General features: G+C 40.9%; 1 protein-coding gene across 1 annotated transcript; it reads right to left on the bottom strand.

Annotated features, from left to right (window-relative positions):
- Positions 1-7,824: 7,824 nt before the first annotated feature.
- On the bottom strand, positions 7,825-11,972 carry TLR10 (toll like receptor 10). Its single transcript, XM_006209747.4, has 2 exons — positions 11,872-11,972; positions 7,825-10,619 (listed from the first exon to the last, which is right to left on the bottom strand). The coding sequence occupies exon 2, from the start codon at positions 10,529-10,531 to the stop codon at positions 8,096-8,098; it is 2,436 nt and encodes an 811-aa protein (XP_006209809.2). The 5' UTR covers positions 10,532-10,619; positions 11,872-11,972; the 3' UTR covers positions 7,825-8,095.
- Positions 11,973-13,548: the final 1,576 nt, after the last annotated feature.

Raw genomic sequence — 13,548 nt, 5'->3', positions numbered from 1 at the left:
TTGTGCACCCAAATTAGTATTAAGTTGTGTTTTTGAAGGTTTACTTATCTAACAGGGTGATTTAATATGACATTAGATTTTAAATTATTAGTCATTTTTAGATAAACTATAAGCACTAGTGCAATTGTCATATATGTTTCCAGATTTTTTATTGAGGTATGATTGACATATATTACACTAGTTTCAAGTGTACAGCATACTGATTCAGTATTTGTATATATTGCAAAATGATCACCACTGTAAGTCTAATTAACGTCTGTCACCATACACAGTTACAAAAAATTTTTTCTTGTGATGAGACTTTTTAAAATCCACCCTTTTAACCACTTTCAAATATGCCATCCGGTATTATTAACTACAGTCACCATGCTGTATTACATCCCCATGACTTGCTTTATAGCCAGAAATTTGTACCTTTTGACGCCCTTCACCCATTTCACCTACCCCCCAACCCCTGCCTCTGGCAACCACCAATCTGTTTTCTTTATCTTTGAGCTTGGTTTTTGGGTTTGGCTTTGGTTTTGTTTTAGATTCAAAATGTAAGCGAGATCATGCCTGACTCTGCCTGACTTACTTCATTTAGTGCAGTGTCCCCAGGGTCTGTGCATGTTGTCACAAATGGCAAGATTTTATTCCTTTTTTGTGGCTGAACTGCATAGCCATTGCATATACACCACATTTTCTTTATTCATTTATCCATCGATGGACGCTTAAGTTACTTCCAATTTTGGCAATCGTAAATAGTGCTGCAATGAATAAGGGAGCACATGTGTCTTTTCAAATTAGTGTTTTGTTTTCTTCAAATAAATACCCGGGTGTGGGGTTGCTGGGTGGTATGGTAGTTCTATTTTTAATTTTTTGAGGACCCTCTCTACTGCTTTCCATAGTGGCTACACCAGTTTACATTTCCACCCACAGACAACAAGTGTTCCCTTTCTCCACGTCCTCACCACCACTTGCTGTTTGTGGTCCTTTTGATGACAGGCAGTCTAAAGTTGTAAGAGGATATGTCATTGTGGTTTTGGTTTGCACTTATTTCCCTGGCGATTAGTGATGTTGAGCCTGTTGATTTGGCGAGACTCTGGGCCCTGGCTTTGCAGCTTTGGAATGGCGAGGTGTCGACACTCAGTTCTGAGGAGACAGATGTTGAACCTACCCCGGCGTGGAACTCAGCGTGGCTCCTCACCTTGAGATAAATGGATCTGGGCTTATTGGAGGAAAGCACCTTTGCATGGACATTAACACCATCTAGAAGGCACCTCATTCAGCAATGTCAGTTGTGCGAAGCTCCTTCAAGGACCTTGAAAGGCCCCAGGTCTAGCCACTTGAGATAGCTGGAGTGGACCAGACTGGTGGCACCAGATGGTGAGTGTAGCTGACAGCGTGGGGGTGCGAGCACACGCCAGGCTCCTTGGGGTCTCATAGAAGTAGTCACAGGGACCAAGAATTCGGGGTCGCTGATGTTCGTTGCCTTCTGTGTAGCCACGGGCAGTGAGGACTGGCAGCTTTGGGGTTACACACTAAATCATGATAATTGCTCTTATGCAACAAGATACCTTCATCCAAGAACTGGGTCTAACAGGAACAATGGTTGGTTTCCAAGCTCTTGGGAGGCAGCATTCTGGACAAGATATGAAAGCAGGCCCTGTCATCAGACTGCCTTGGAATTCTGGCATTTACCTGTCATAAAATCTTAACTTTTTGGTACCTTGGGTACTTTGTCTGTTATATGAGAATAATAATAAAAATTTAATTCACAGATCTATGAGAATTAACAAGTAAAACTCATGACAGCCTTAGAACAGTGACTGGCCATAGACACCCAAGAAGGGTCAGCAATTTGTTTTGTTGTACACGAGACCAGGATGCTTAAAACAGCATCACGGAGACTGAGTCAACTCTTTTCTAGAAATAAAAGAACCAGGAGGAGGTCAAGGGCTGATGGGTCTCTGGATCTCCTCAGGGCTAGTGAGTCTAGGAATCCAGAGAAGGCAATGGTCCTAGTGACAATCAGAGCTAACCTGGTCAAGATTCTTCCAGCATCTTTCTCTGGCCGGTTTTTGCTCCCAGAGCCAAAGGTACTGCTGCCAGGAAGTCAAATGCTTCAGGTCCTTAGGATTAGAGACTTCCTGGGCACAACTAAATATCTAGCTTCCTCCCTGGGGAGAACAGATGTTAATAATGCATGATGTAAAATAAGAGATGCCTCTTTTTCTTTAATTGTTTTTTTTTTTAAATAAAAGCCATAGGAGGGACTTCCTATAAACTTAATAGCTTGGTACTGGGATTTGCCTGTTTCAATCTGTCAGACACATCAGTCTTAGCACTGAATTTCACATCACCCATTAGCACTTGAGACAAAATCTGTCTTGCTACCAATGACTTATTTTGAAACTGAAATAAATTGGTGTGCCGCCAAGAAAGAAGAAGCAGTGTAAGTTCTGGCTGCTAAGCCGGGATCTTCTCCTTCTCAGAGCTGCCTCGAGGGTGTGTAGAGCTGCAGGAAGAGAATTTTTTTTTTGTAGTAAGGGCTCCTGTCTGTATAAATAATCTGATTATTAAATGTCTCAAATGGTAAGGACTTACATGCAGTATAGCGACTTCTTCACGGAGACAGGTGGAGAAGAGTTACTTACACATTGTTCCTCGTCTAATTGGCGCATCAGAAGGTTCTTTGTAGGGTCCAAGCATCATCTCTTTTGGTTCAAATCCAGAAACCATCTTTTCAGGCATTTTATTGTCCCATGCACTGTTCCTGGTTACTTTTGCACTTTCTACCAGGAAGAATGGTAGCAGTGCTGTAATGAATCACAAGGACCATGGCTCTTCAGAACCTGTTTCCATTGAACAGTATAGATCTTTTTGTCTCCACAGGTCCCCGATAGCATACCTGTAATGCTGGTTGTATTATTACTCATGATGCTGCAGCATCCGTCCATGATCTGGGCAGTACCAGGCCCTAAGAGTGTAACCATCATTACAGACATGCCCTCAGGGAACTCCAGAGGCATGGAGACCCTTCAGAAAATTCAAGGAAGTCTCTCCATAAATCTGGGGGCGAGGGAAAGGGGAAGGGGCCTGAGGTGTGGGCCATGGCAGAAGCATTATTAGTCCAGAACTTCCCCTTCTTCTCCTAAAAAGCAGATACAACAACCAGAACAGGACAGAGATGGGGGGGTAGGTATGGGAAGGGAAGTTGGAGGAAAGAATCCGTAAAACCCATTTCTGGTGATTCATATAATCTGCAGACTCTGAAACAGTTCAGGGGCTGTCCTCAGCAAGCCCCTGGGGTGAAGCAGATCCCAACCAAAGGAAGTAAAGGGAGGAGCCAGTGAGGGGGGCTGGGCAGGGGAAACCACTCAGTGACAGCTGGTCCCAGAGAATGTAAGCAAAAATACACTTATTGAAGGTGAAGAATGCTTGCTGATGAGTAAAATCTGTGTGTCTGGTTTACAACAAACAACAAGGGCTGACACTGACGTGGGTGGCCTTGGCTGCCTGCCGAACTTCAGAAGAGGCCAGTCAATAAAGGGCCCACAAAGTATCCTTGGGAGTGGCTGTGTGCCAGGCATGTCCTGGGCAGAGGTGGAGACAACATCTGTGAGCAAACCACACAATATCTTTTCCCTAAAGGAGTTTGCATTCTAGTGGGGGAAGACAGAATAAACAAGATAAATAGAAAAATTTTACAGTAATTTAGAAGGTGGCAAATGCCATGGAGAAATAATAAGCAAGGAAGGAGCATAATGCATGCTGCCATTTTCAACTCAGTCATCAGAAAGTCATCACTGGAATGGGATTAGGGCAAAGGTAATACTGACATGTTTTGGGGAAATGTGAATGAATTTAGAATCCACTTGATTGGATTTTCTTTTGAATATTTCAAAAGAATTATTATTATAATTATTAGAATGTGCATGCATTTTTATTTACCCTTCAACTAGCATGGATACCACTGACAAGACACATTCCACGTGTAAATGAATGGATAAAGGAGATGTGGTATGTATACATATACAACGTATATGCATATAATGGAATAGCACACAGCCATGAAAAAGACTGAAACCTTATCATTTGCAACAACAATGATGGACCTAGAGAGTATTATACTGAGTGAAATAGGTCAGAGAAAAGCAAATGCTATTTGATTTCACTTATATGTGAAATCTGAAAAACGAAACAAACTAATAAGCAAGACAAAACAGAAACAGACTCATAGTTACAGAGAATTGGTGGTCACCAAGGATGGGTATTGGGGGGAACAGATGAAATAGGCAAAGGGAAGTAAGAGGTACAAACCTCCAGCTATAAAATAAATAAGTCCCAGGGATGTAAATTGCACAGAGGAAATAGTAACATTGCAATGACTCTGTATGTTGGTGGCTGGTAACTGGTCTTATTATGATGACATTTCATAATGTATATAAACATTGAATCACTGTTGTACATCTGGAACTAATATAATATTGTAGTCAATTATAACTCAATAAAAAAAATTTTTTAAAAAGACACAGTCTGAAGGCAAATACCTCTCATTGTAAACAGAGACATGTCTGGGTGCTGTTAGGAGTTGTACTAGTCAGATGGCCCCACCCAGCCTTTCTAATATCAGCCCCAAATAGCCCCACCTTTGCCTTTGGACAACTGTTCTACAGCAACTCCATGGCCCCCTGTCCTTTCAGAGGAGCAGTGTGTCAGCAGCTGGCTGTTAAAACAGACGTCCAGGTGCAGGCCACCTTCTAATCCACAGCCACTGGGAGTTGTCCACTGAGCTTGCCACCACCGGTGAGGACGTCAGGACGCACTATCAGACCCACTCCCTCAAGTGGCTTTTCAAGGAGCCCCATAGAGGGCTGAGATCAATGCCATCAGCACATGTTTCACAGCACAACAGGTGAAAAACAGAGCTAAAGGACCATGGAATGTTTCCCCAGCAGAGTACCAGTGATAAAGTTGTCCTCACAACCTCCACAGGAAACCAGGATCCCACTCATTCTCTATCCTTTATGTAAAGAACACATTCTGGCTTGTGGACAAAGGGCAGCTCCTTTAGGAGAAACCTTCACTGGTGAGTTACTGATAGAACAAAAGTAAGTTGTTAGGAGTGTGAATCAGGTTGTACATTCAGGATGCTTTGGCAAGTGGGGAGAGACTGCAGACGGAGTCCAGATCTCAAATAATTGTGGGCGGTATAGGCAGGATATGCAAATGACCCAACCCAGGGCTCTGATTTTGAGAATGGAGATGAAATGGTGGAGATACTGAAGCCAAATGCAAAATGTAAAAGCTACCTGATGGCATGTGAAATTCATTTCCTCTTACTTGAGCCATAACAGTCAAAACCAAACAAATTTTTGAATGGTATCTCAGTTTCTGAGAAAGGAACAGTACAATGGTTTGATAGGAAGGAATTAGGGGTTGTCCAACTGCTGAAATAAGAAGTTGCTGTGAGCTAAACCTAACGTGTTTTTTTTTAATTCTTATCTTTTATTGAAGTGTAGTTGATTTAAAATGCTTGTTTCAGGTGTACAGCAAAGCGATTCAGTTATACATATACATACATATATATTTTTTCAGTTATTTTTAAAATTGTAATAAAACATGTTTATTTTAAAAACTGTATTACTTGAAGGGCTATAGCTCAGTGGTAGAGCACGTGCCTGGCATGCACGAGATCCTAGGTTCAATTCCCAGTACCGACATTTAAAAAAATTTTTTAAATAAAAATAATGAAAACCATAAATTAAAAATTGTATTACTAAATGAGAATTCTACCAGGGAATAACTCAGTCCTGGGGACTTTAGGGCTAATGTTACCTTTTTGGTACGTTCCAAATTAATTCGTCTTTAAATGTTAGAGTCTCACACTGAGTAATTTATGCAAGATTTACAGTATCGTCATACTGCGTCAGTCTGACTCCTCCAGAAGCCATGAATCACACTAATACCAGCAGCTGCTGAGAGCCTGGGGAGAAAGGCATTCTCCCCACGCTCTGCGCTCCTTCCCTGTGGTTTCCTTGGGTTCCCCCTTCTACCAGGCGGACCAAGGCTCACCAGGAAGAAGGAAGAGAGACACTCAGCCTCAAGGCTGCTGAATTCTAGCTCCTCTGAGTAGACTGGACACTGGCCAAGTGGAAGCATAACCTGGCTTCTAGATGGACACCCAGCCTTCTCCCTATATTCTCAGGCCATCTGCAGTACAGATTTTTTAATGACTACTTGTGTGAGGAATTCATGAGACCACAAACTGTAAGGAAATGAAGTAGATGCAGACCCCAATTTCAGCCTGCTTAGGAGACTGGTTTCATTGGATCGAACAAGATGAAATAGATGTATATGTAAGTCAAGAGCAGCCAAAGATTCGCAAATTCACCTGATTCAAGCTGTGCTCTGGAATCCTTCAGTTCTGGGCTCTCTGACTTCTCTTCCTGACTTTAGCCTGATTCTGATCTCCCTCTTCAGCTTCTCGGAATTTGCCTTCAAATTCCATTCTCTATGGAATGGAAGCCAGTTGAGTCCCTACCAAGTTCCTCTAGCTACCCCAGCGTCCATTCCATAAATACTCACTGAACACCTTCTCTGAACCAGGGACTGAGCAAACCGCTGCCGATACAAGGGCAGGGGGCAGTCCGTCCTAGCCTTTGAGGCACTCATAGAAGAGTGAGAAAGGCGTATTTTGTAAACACATATAATCAGTTTGGTGATAGACATATGTCCAAACTGTTACGGAGAATAGGGGGCATCAGGTTTGGGGGGAGAAATGAGGAAGGTTTAAAATGAGTCAACATTTGAATTGTACCTGAAAGATTTGTTATTATGTAAGATTATGGAGGATTTCCTGAACAAACCAAGGCAGGAAAGGTATTACAAGCAGGCTGATGCCAAATTCTAGGGTCTGGGGATGTGAAAGGAGATGAATACTCTGGGAAAGGGCCAATAACTTGATAGGGCTCAGTGAGAGGACGCAAGGACGTCCGAGGTGACTGGTGTCAGATCTTAAAGGAGCGTGGCATTTTCTTTCTTTATTATGTGCGTGAGCTACAGAAATTTTCCTAGTCAGGGAAGTAACATGATGTTTGTTTCTGAAATATGATTTTCCTAAATTCAAGAGATCTTGTTTTATTTCTATGACTTGTGAGACTGGAAGGGAAGACTCAAACAAAATAAGTAGGGCATATAGGCTTTAAAATTTATCTTTATTGAAAAACTACACAAATGAACTTATTTATAAAACAGAAAAGAGACTCATAGACATAGAAAACGAACTTATGGTTACCAGTGAGGAAAGCGGGTGGGGAGGGATAAATTGGGAGTTTGGAATTAGCAGATACAAACTACTTATATACAGAATAAATAAACAATAAGGTCCTACTGTATATCACAGGGAACTATATTCAACAGCTGTAATAACCTATAATGAAAAAGAATCTATATATGTATAACTGAATCACTATGCTGTACACCAGAAACTAACACAACATTGTATATCATCTACTTCGATTTTAAAAATTATCTTTATTCTTTTCTCTTCTTACAAAAGAAATACAGATTCATTCAAAGAAAATCCAACATCACAGAAATATGCAAAATAGAAAGCAAATGCTTCCTATAATCCCACTTCTCAGACCCAAACCACTATTAGGACACCAACGTACTGATAGACTCCTTCAGACCCTTATTTCAGTGTATAAACCCAAACATAATTTTCTCCATAACAGTAAATATATAGCCACTTCATTTTTAAAAGGCTGTATGATATTTGCCTTACACATTAATGTGCCATAATTTATTAAATCAATCCTTGCATTAATGTACCATATATTATTAAATCAAGCCTTATTTTGTGGATATCTGAGCTGTTTCCAATTTTTCATGATTATAAACAACACTAGGACGAACACTTTTTTTATATAAATGTTTTCAATGGGTGTTTCTGTAGGATACATTCTTAGAACTCCTTCAAGGAACCGACATGAAGGAATGGTAGTTTTTCATTTTAATAGATATTGCTAATTTCCACCATAAAGGTTGTTATCAATTTATATCCTAACAGGGCATGCAGTCCCCAGTTTCCCTAGGGGGTCATGGGATTTTATAGGCAGTCTGTTCTTACCAAAGAGACTGTAGAACCTCGAGACCCTTCATTGAGCTCTGTGAATGTCTGTAGTTCACACATCTGTCTGGTTTCTAATAAATTAACATGAATAGCGGCTCGAAGGTTTGTCCAAAAAAGGCCACATTTACGTCTATCCTTGGGCCATTCCAAGCACGCTTTCTTTTCCATGAGAGCTTTCAACTTGGGATACCTGGTAGGAATGCAGTAGAGTGGGATGGGTTCCAGTAAGATGATAATTATGTTATCAGAACTTTCATGGAAGAGATTGTGGCGGGCAAAGTAGAGTTCATAATGGCACCACTCACTCTGGACAAAGTTGGGAGACAAGACAAAGATGGACTTGTAGCTTTTCTCAATGCACTTTATGACATCTTCAGTAATGTTCTTGCCAGGGTCAGAGTTTCCCTCATGAAAACAAATTAGTATAGAACCGTCTTCTTTCTCTAGATTGGGGATCAGTGCATGCTTTACCCAGGCAGAATCATGTTCACTGTATGAAATAAACACATGGAATTGGATATTTCTCTTGAGTTGTCCTTGGGTTGTCTTCCTAACCCTGTGCCATGTCTGTGCCCATTGACCTAGCATCCTGAGATACCAGGGCAGATCAAAGTGGAAACAGCAGAAGGCCACAGCCATCCCCAGGACTAGCATGATAACCACAATGGTGACAATCAACAAAGCTACGTTGCAAGATAATTCAGGAAGATGAACATCCTTTAACTGAGTCCCCTTCAGATTCAAAGGGTATTCACAAATGTATGAATCTGACCACCCAACCATCATGCCCTCTGAATATTTTTCAAGCTGAATGAAATCTCTTAATTCACAAGTACACCAGAATGGATTTCTTCCTGCATTTAGAATCTTAACTTCCTGGCAGCTCTGAAAAAAATCCAGAGATGGGCTGAGAATTAAGTTCATTTCAACGTTCAGAACTGAGAGTCTTCCGAAATGACTGCACCCAGGAAGATCAGTTAGAAGATTAAATGCAAGATTTAACTCTCGCAAGGATGTCAGATGAATAATCTCTTTAGGGACAGTTTGAATTTTGTTATCATTCATGTCTAGTATTTGAATATTTCTGGGCAAGCATCTGAAAACAGAGTCAGTAAATTTATTGGATGACAAATTCATGGTGATCAAGGTTTCTGGCCACAAGCAATTTTCATCATTTTCATGTTGTAACAGATTTTGGCTCAGATCTAAGTGCTTCAAGGATGTGTTGCTGGCAAAACAACTCACTAAGGAAAGCGTCTCCAACTTATTGTCCTTCAAAATGAGAGTTTTCAAATGAGGCAATTGGATAGGGGTTTTAAACACGTCATCTGTTAAGATATTATTAGCAAAATTTAAATATTGGAATCTCGTAGGATAAATAGGGAACAGCATGTGAGGCATTTGCGCATCTGATATTGTCAGGTTTTCTATATCCATTTTGGTAAAAAGCAAGTAGACTCTCTCCTGTGGAATATTAAAAATTCTGAAGTGCACATGCTCCAATTTTATAGTTCTCATTACAGTATTTGAGTAGTCAAATGAATTGTGGTCAAGATAAACCTTACCTCCAAAAGTCACATGTTGGACCTGGAAGTATTCTACTGATGTATGCCAAACAAATTGGAAGATAAGGAGAAGGTCACCCCAGAGTAAGTCAACTTTATTAAGTAACAGAATGGATGTCTTGGCATTCTCTAAAGTAAGATTCTGTTGAGTTTCATAACTTGCAGATTGACTTTTGCCATCTATATTCGTCATTTCTAGTATTTTTGAAGTCTTGATTCCATCACGCAAAAGAACCCAGAAATTTGTATTCATTGGTAAAACAATGTGAAGTTTTGTTGTGTTTAAGATAGGCAGGCTACCTTCCTCATAATGGGAAAGAGTTCTCAATCCTAAGAAGACAGTATTTAGATGCAAATGAGCAATTTTCTGGAAATCTGATTTCCGTATTTTTGCCCCACTCAGACCTAGGATTTCCAGGTGTGACATGTTGCCAGTCTCCTCACAGATAGGTACAGTATCAAAGTCATTGAAGGAAAGATCGAGATGTCTGAGACCTGCCAGTGAGAACCAGGTTACCATCTTCAGTCTGTTGTAAGACACATCTAAATATCTTAACTCCGTGTTGAATTCAAAGGTCCTGATATCTAGCTCCTGGATTCTGTTATGGCACAGAATCAAAACTTTCAGTTTAGAGACAGAATGAAAATCTGAACGCTGGAGTTGAAAAAGGAGGTTGTAGGATAAATCCAGCGTGGTTGCGCTTGGGGTCAAGTCTGTGGGAATCTTTCTTAAAGACATGTTGGAGCAGTTGATAGTCAATTCCCTTTCTTCCAGCAGCTTTGAAGCCCCACCACGCACTGATATAACAATACAACAAAATAGGTAAATGCTTCTGATATGTCTCATTGTAATTCCGAGAATTTTATCACTGGTTCACCTCATGTGAATTTTATCACACGTCACTTCATATAAATGGTGAAGATGAGTTCAAATCCTGGAAAAACAGCATATAACGTTAAGAGGTTATGTGATTTGTTAAACCCTGTAGGACTTTTTAAGTACTAACATCTGACTATATTCACCTGAGATTATTCATGTAACATCCTTGTGAGAGTTCAGTCTTGCATATAATCTTCTAATTGATCTTCTTGGTTGAGATCATTTCAGAAGACTCTCAGTTCAAGAATTTGCAGTAGGGTTCCAACCCATATACTGAGTCTTTGATTTGATCTCAGAGCTTGGCTCCATAGATTTCCAAGTCCATTACTGTGTCATACCCCCATCACTGAGGCAAGTCAGGATTCCCAGAAGGGAGATAGATATATATAGTTGGTAGAAATGCCTCTCACCCAGCTCAAATTAGGAACTGCACTGCCAGGACATATTCGACACCCTCTCCCACATCCCCTTTTGATAGCCTGAAAGCTTTAAGACAATTAAAAGAAATTTTTAAAAATTAAGACATTTTTAGAGCAGTTTAAGATTCATAGCAACATTGAAGGGAAGGTATAGAGATTTTCCATATCCCTCCTGCCCCGACATGTGAACAGCCTTCCCTATTATCAACAACCCCCTCTCCATCAGAGTGGTGCATTTGTTACAACTGATGGACCTACACTGATACATCATAGTCACTCCAAGTCCACAGTTTACACTATTGTTCACTCTTGGTGCACATTCTGTGGGTTTGGACAAATGTATAAGGACATGTATTCATCATCATAGTATCATACAGAGTATTTTCACTGCCCTAAAAATCCTGTACGCCTATTCATCCTCTGCCCACCCCACAATCCCTGGAAACCACTGGTCATTTTTTTTGTCTCCATAGTTTTGCCTTTTCTACAATGACATAATAGTTGGAATCAATACAATATGTATCTTTTCCAAATTGTCTTCTTTCCCATAGTAGTATGCATTTAGGTTTCTTCTATGTCTTTGCATGGCTTGATAGCTCATTTCTCTTCAGCACTGAATAATAGCCCACTATCTGGATCTACTAGAGCTTATCCATTCACCTACTGAAGGACATCTTGGTTGCTTCCAAGTTTTACCAATTATAAATAAAGCAACTATAAACATCTGTGTACAGGTTTTTGTGTGGACATAAGTTCTCAATGAAAGTAATCTTTATAACTGAACAGTGTGGGCCCCTGAATTAATGTTATGAAGCTGTTTACTCAACTTTGTTATTTGTGAACATAGGGAGCCTCTTAAGCTTATACTTGACTGTCAATAATACTTACCCATGCACATGGACGGTCCAAAACACAGAAATAAAAAGAGTGGTTCTGGTCCTTATGCCTCCATATGTCTTCAGGTTGGTGGCAAAAGCAGTCGGGATCACTGCCAAATAATAGTGACAGTGATAGAATCAGCTTCCATTTCTTGAAGCTTTTCAGTGAGCCAAGAGGTACAATAAACCCTTCACATATATTATCCTACTTATTCATCACGAAACTCTGTGAGAGAAGTGCTGTTACCCACAGGTTACAGATGAAGACAGTCATGCATGCAGAATTCTGAGGACTTTGAGAGAAGAGTCAGGCTTCAAGTGCTTGATTGGACACAGAACAGAGGGGTTGGGGAACTAAAAATTTCACAATATTATTATTCAAGATCTACTTTGCCAGGAATTTTTCCAGGCACTGAGGATACAGCAATGAGTAGAACAGACAGAATTTCTCTTCTTACACACTTACATTCCAGTAAGGGGTAAGAAAAGAGGCACTATAAACAAAGGAATAGATTTCTATGTTAGGTGATGATCAGGGCTGAAGAAAATAGCCAAGATAAGGGGAGGAGAGGGTGGCTGAGGGGTGATATTGGTATAGGGGAGTCTAAAAAGGCCTCGCTGATATGGTGACCTTCATGCAAAGATATAAAGGGTGGAAGGAGCAAGCCTCTTGTCGTCTGGGGAAAAAACATTCTGGAAAGAGAAGAGCAAGTGCAAGTTCAAAGACCAGATGTGGGAGCCTCTTCAGAAAATGTGAGGAGTGACTGGAGCGGAGCTGAGGAAGTGGATTGAAGAGGTCAGATCTTGTAAGGATTTGGGATTTTCCACTGATTGAAATAAGAAATGAATGTAGGATTTAGAGCAGCGGAGTGGCAGATTCTGATGCACATCTTAAAGCATTCTCTCCTTGTTAGCTGGGAATGACTGGAGGGGCACGAGCCTGGCAGGAAAGACCCCCGGGACACTAACGAGGAATTCATGCCAGAAAGAGGGTAGTGAGGAGGGGGTGAGAAGTGGTTAGATCCCACTATTGTATGAGTGAAATCTTCAACTTTATGTCCCCCTACACCAGGCACTCTGACAACACAACGGAAGGTAATGAGCAGGGTGAGACTTTCCCTGCTTCTACCTGCATGTTTATTGCACATTGACTCCCAGTCTCCCCCAGACTCGTCACCCCTATGGACAAGCAGGAGGGACCAGGGGCAAACTCAGGGTGTAGCGAGACTTCTCTCTAACGTTCACGTTGTTCCATTCTGAGAAATGTGTGAGCACACATGCACCCACGTGGGTGTTGAGGCGGGGACAAAACTGGCCCAACTGACACAAAAGGACATCTGGATTATTACCTCGCTCTTACCTGGATTTTTCTTTCTCTAGAACCTGCCCAAATTTGTTTTGTTTATTGTTATTGGTGTTCTTGTTGAAGTGAAGAAATTCTAGGAGGCATGTCTTTATTTTCTAAAACAACTTAAAAATGAAAATACTTTGTATAGTTGTTTCATAGAAAATAGGGAAAGGGACACAGAAATGTTCAACTATCAACATGTGAGTGCGAAGAGAGAATTTTGATTTTTGGCATGCCTTGTCCATTGTGCATTCAGGGGAAGAGGCACATGAAGGGCACTAGGTGGGGATGGGATTGAGGAGGTGGCACCCTTCACCTTCCCACTGAGATATTCCCTCC

This window comes from Vicugna pacos, chromosome 2 (assembly GCF_048564905.1).
Source record: "Vicugna pacos chromosome 2, VicPac4, whole genome shotgun sequence".
Lineage (NCBI taxonomy): Eukaryota > Metazoa > Chordata > Mammalia > Artiodactyla > Camelidae > Vicugna > Vicugna pacos.
This window is presented reverse-complemented; position numbering and strand designations above follow the sequence as displayed.

Excerpts from the sequence above, each read along its gene's own strand:
- TLR10 (XM_006209747.4), bottom strand. The coding sequence starts at position 10,531 with ATGAGACATATCAGAAGCATTTACCTATTTTGTTGTATTGTTATATCA.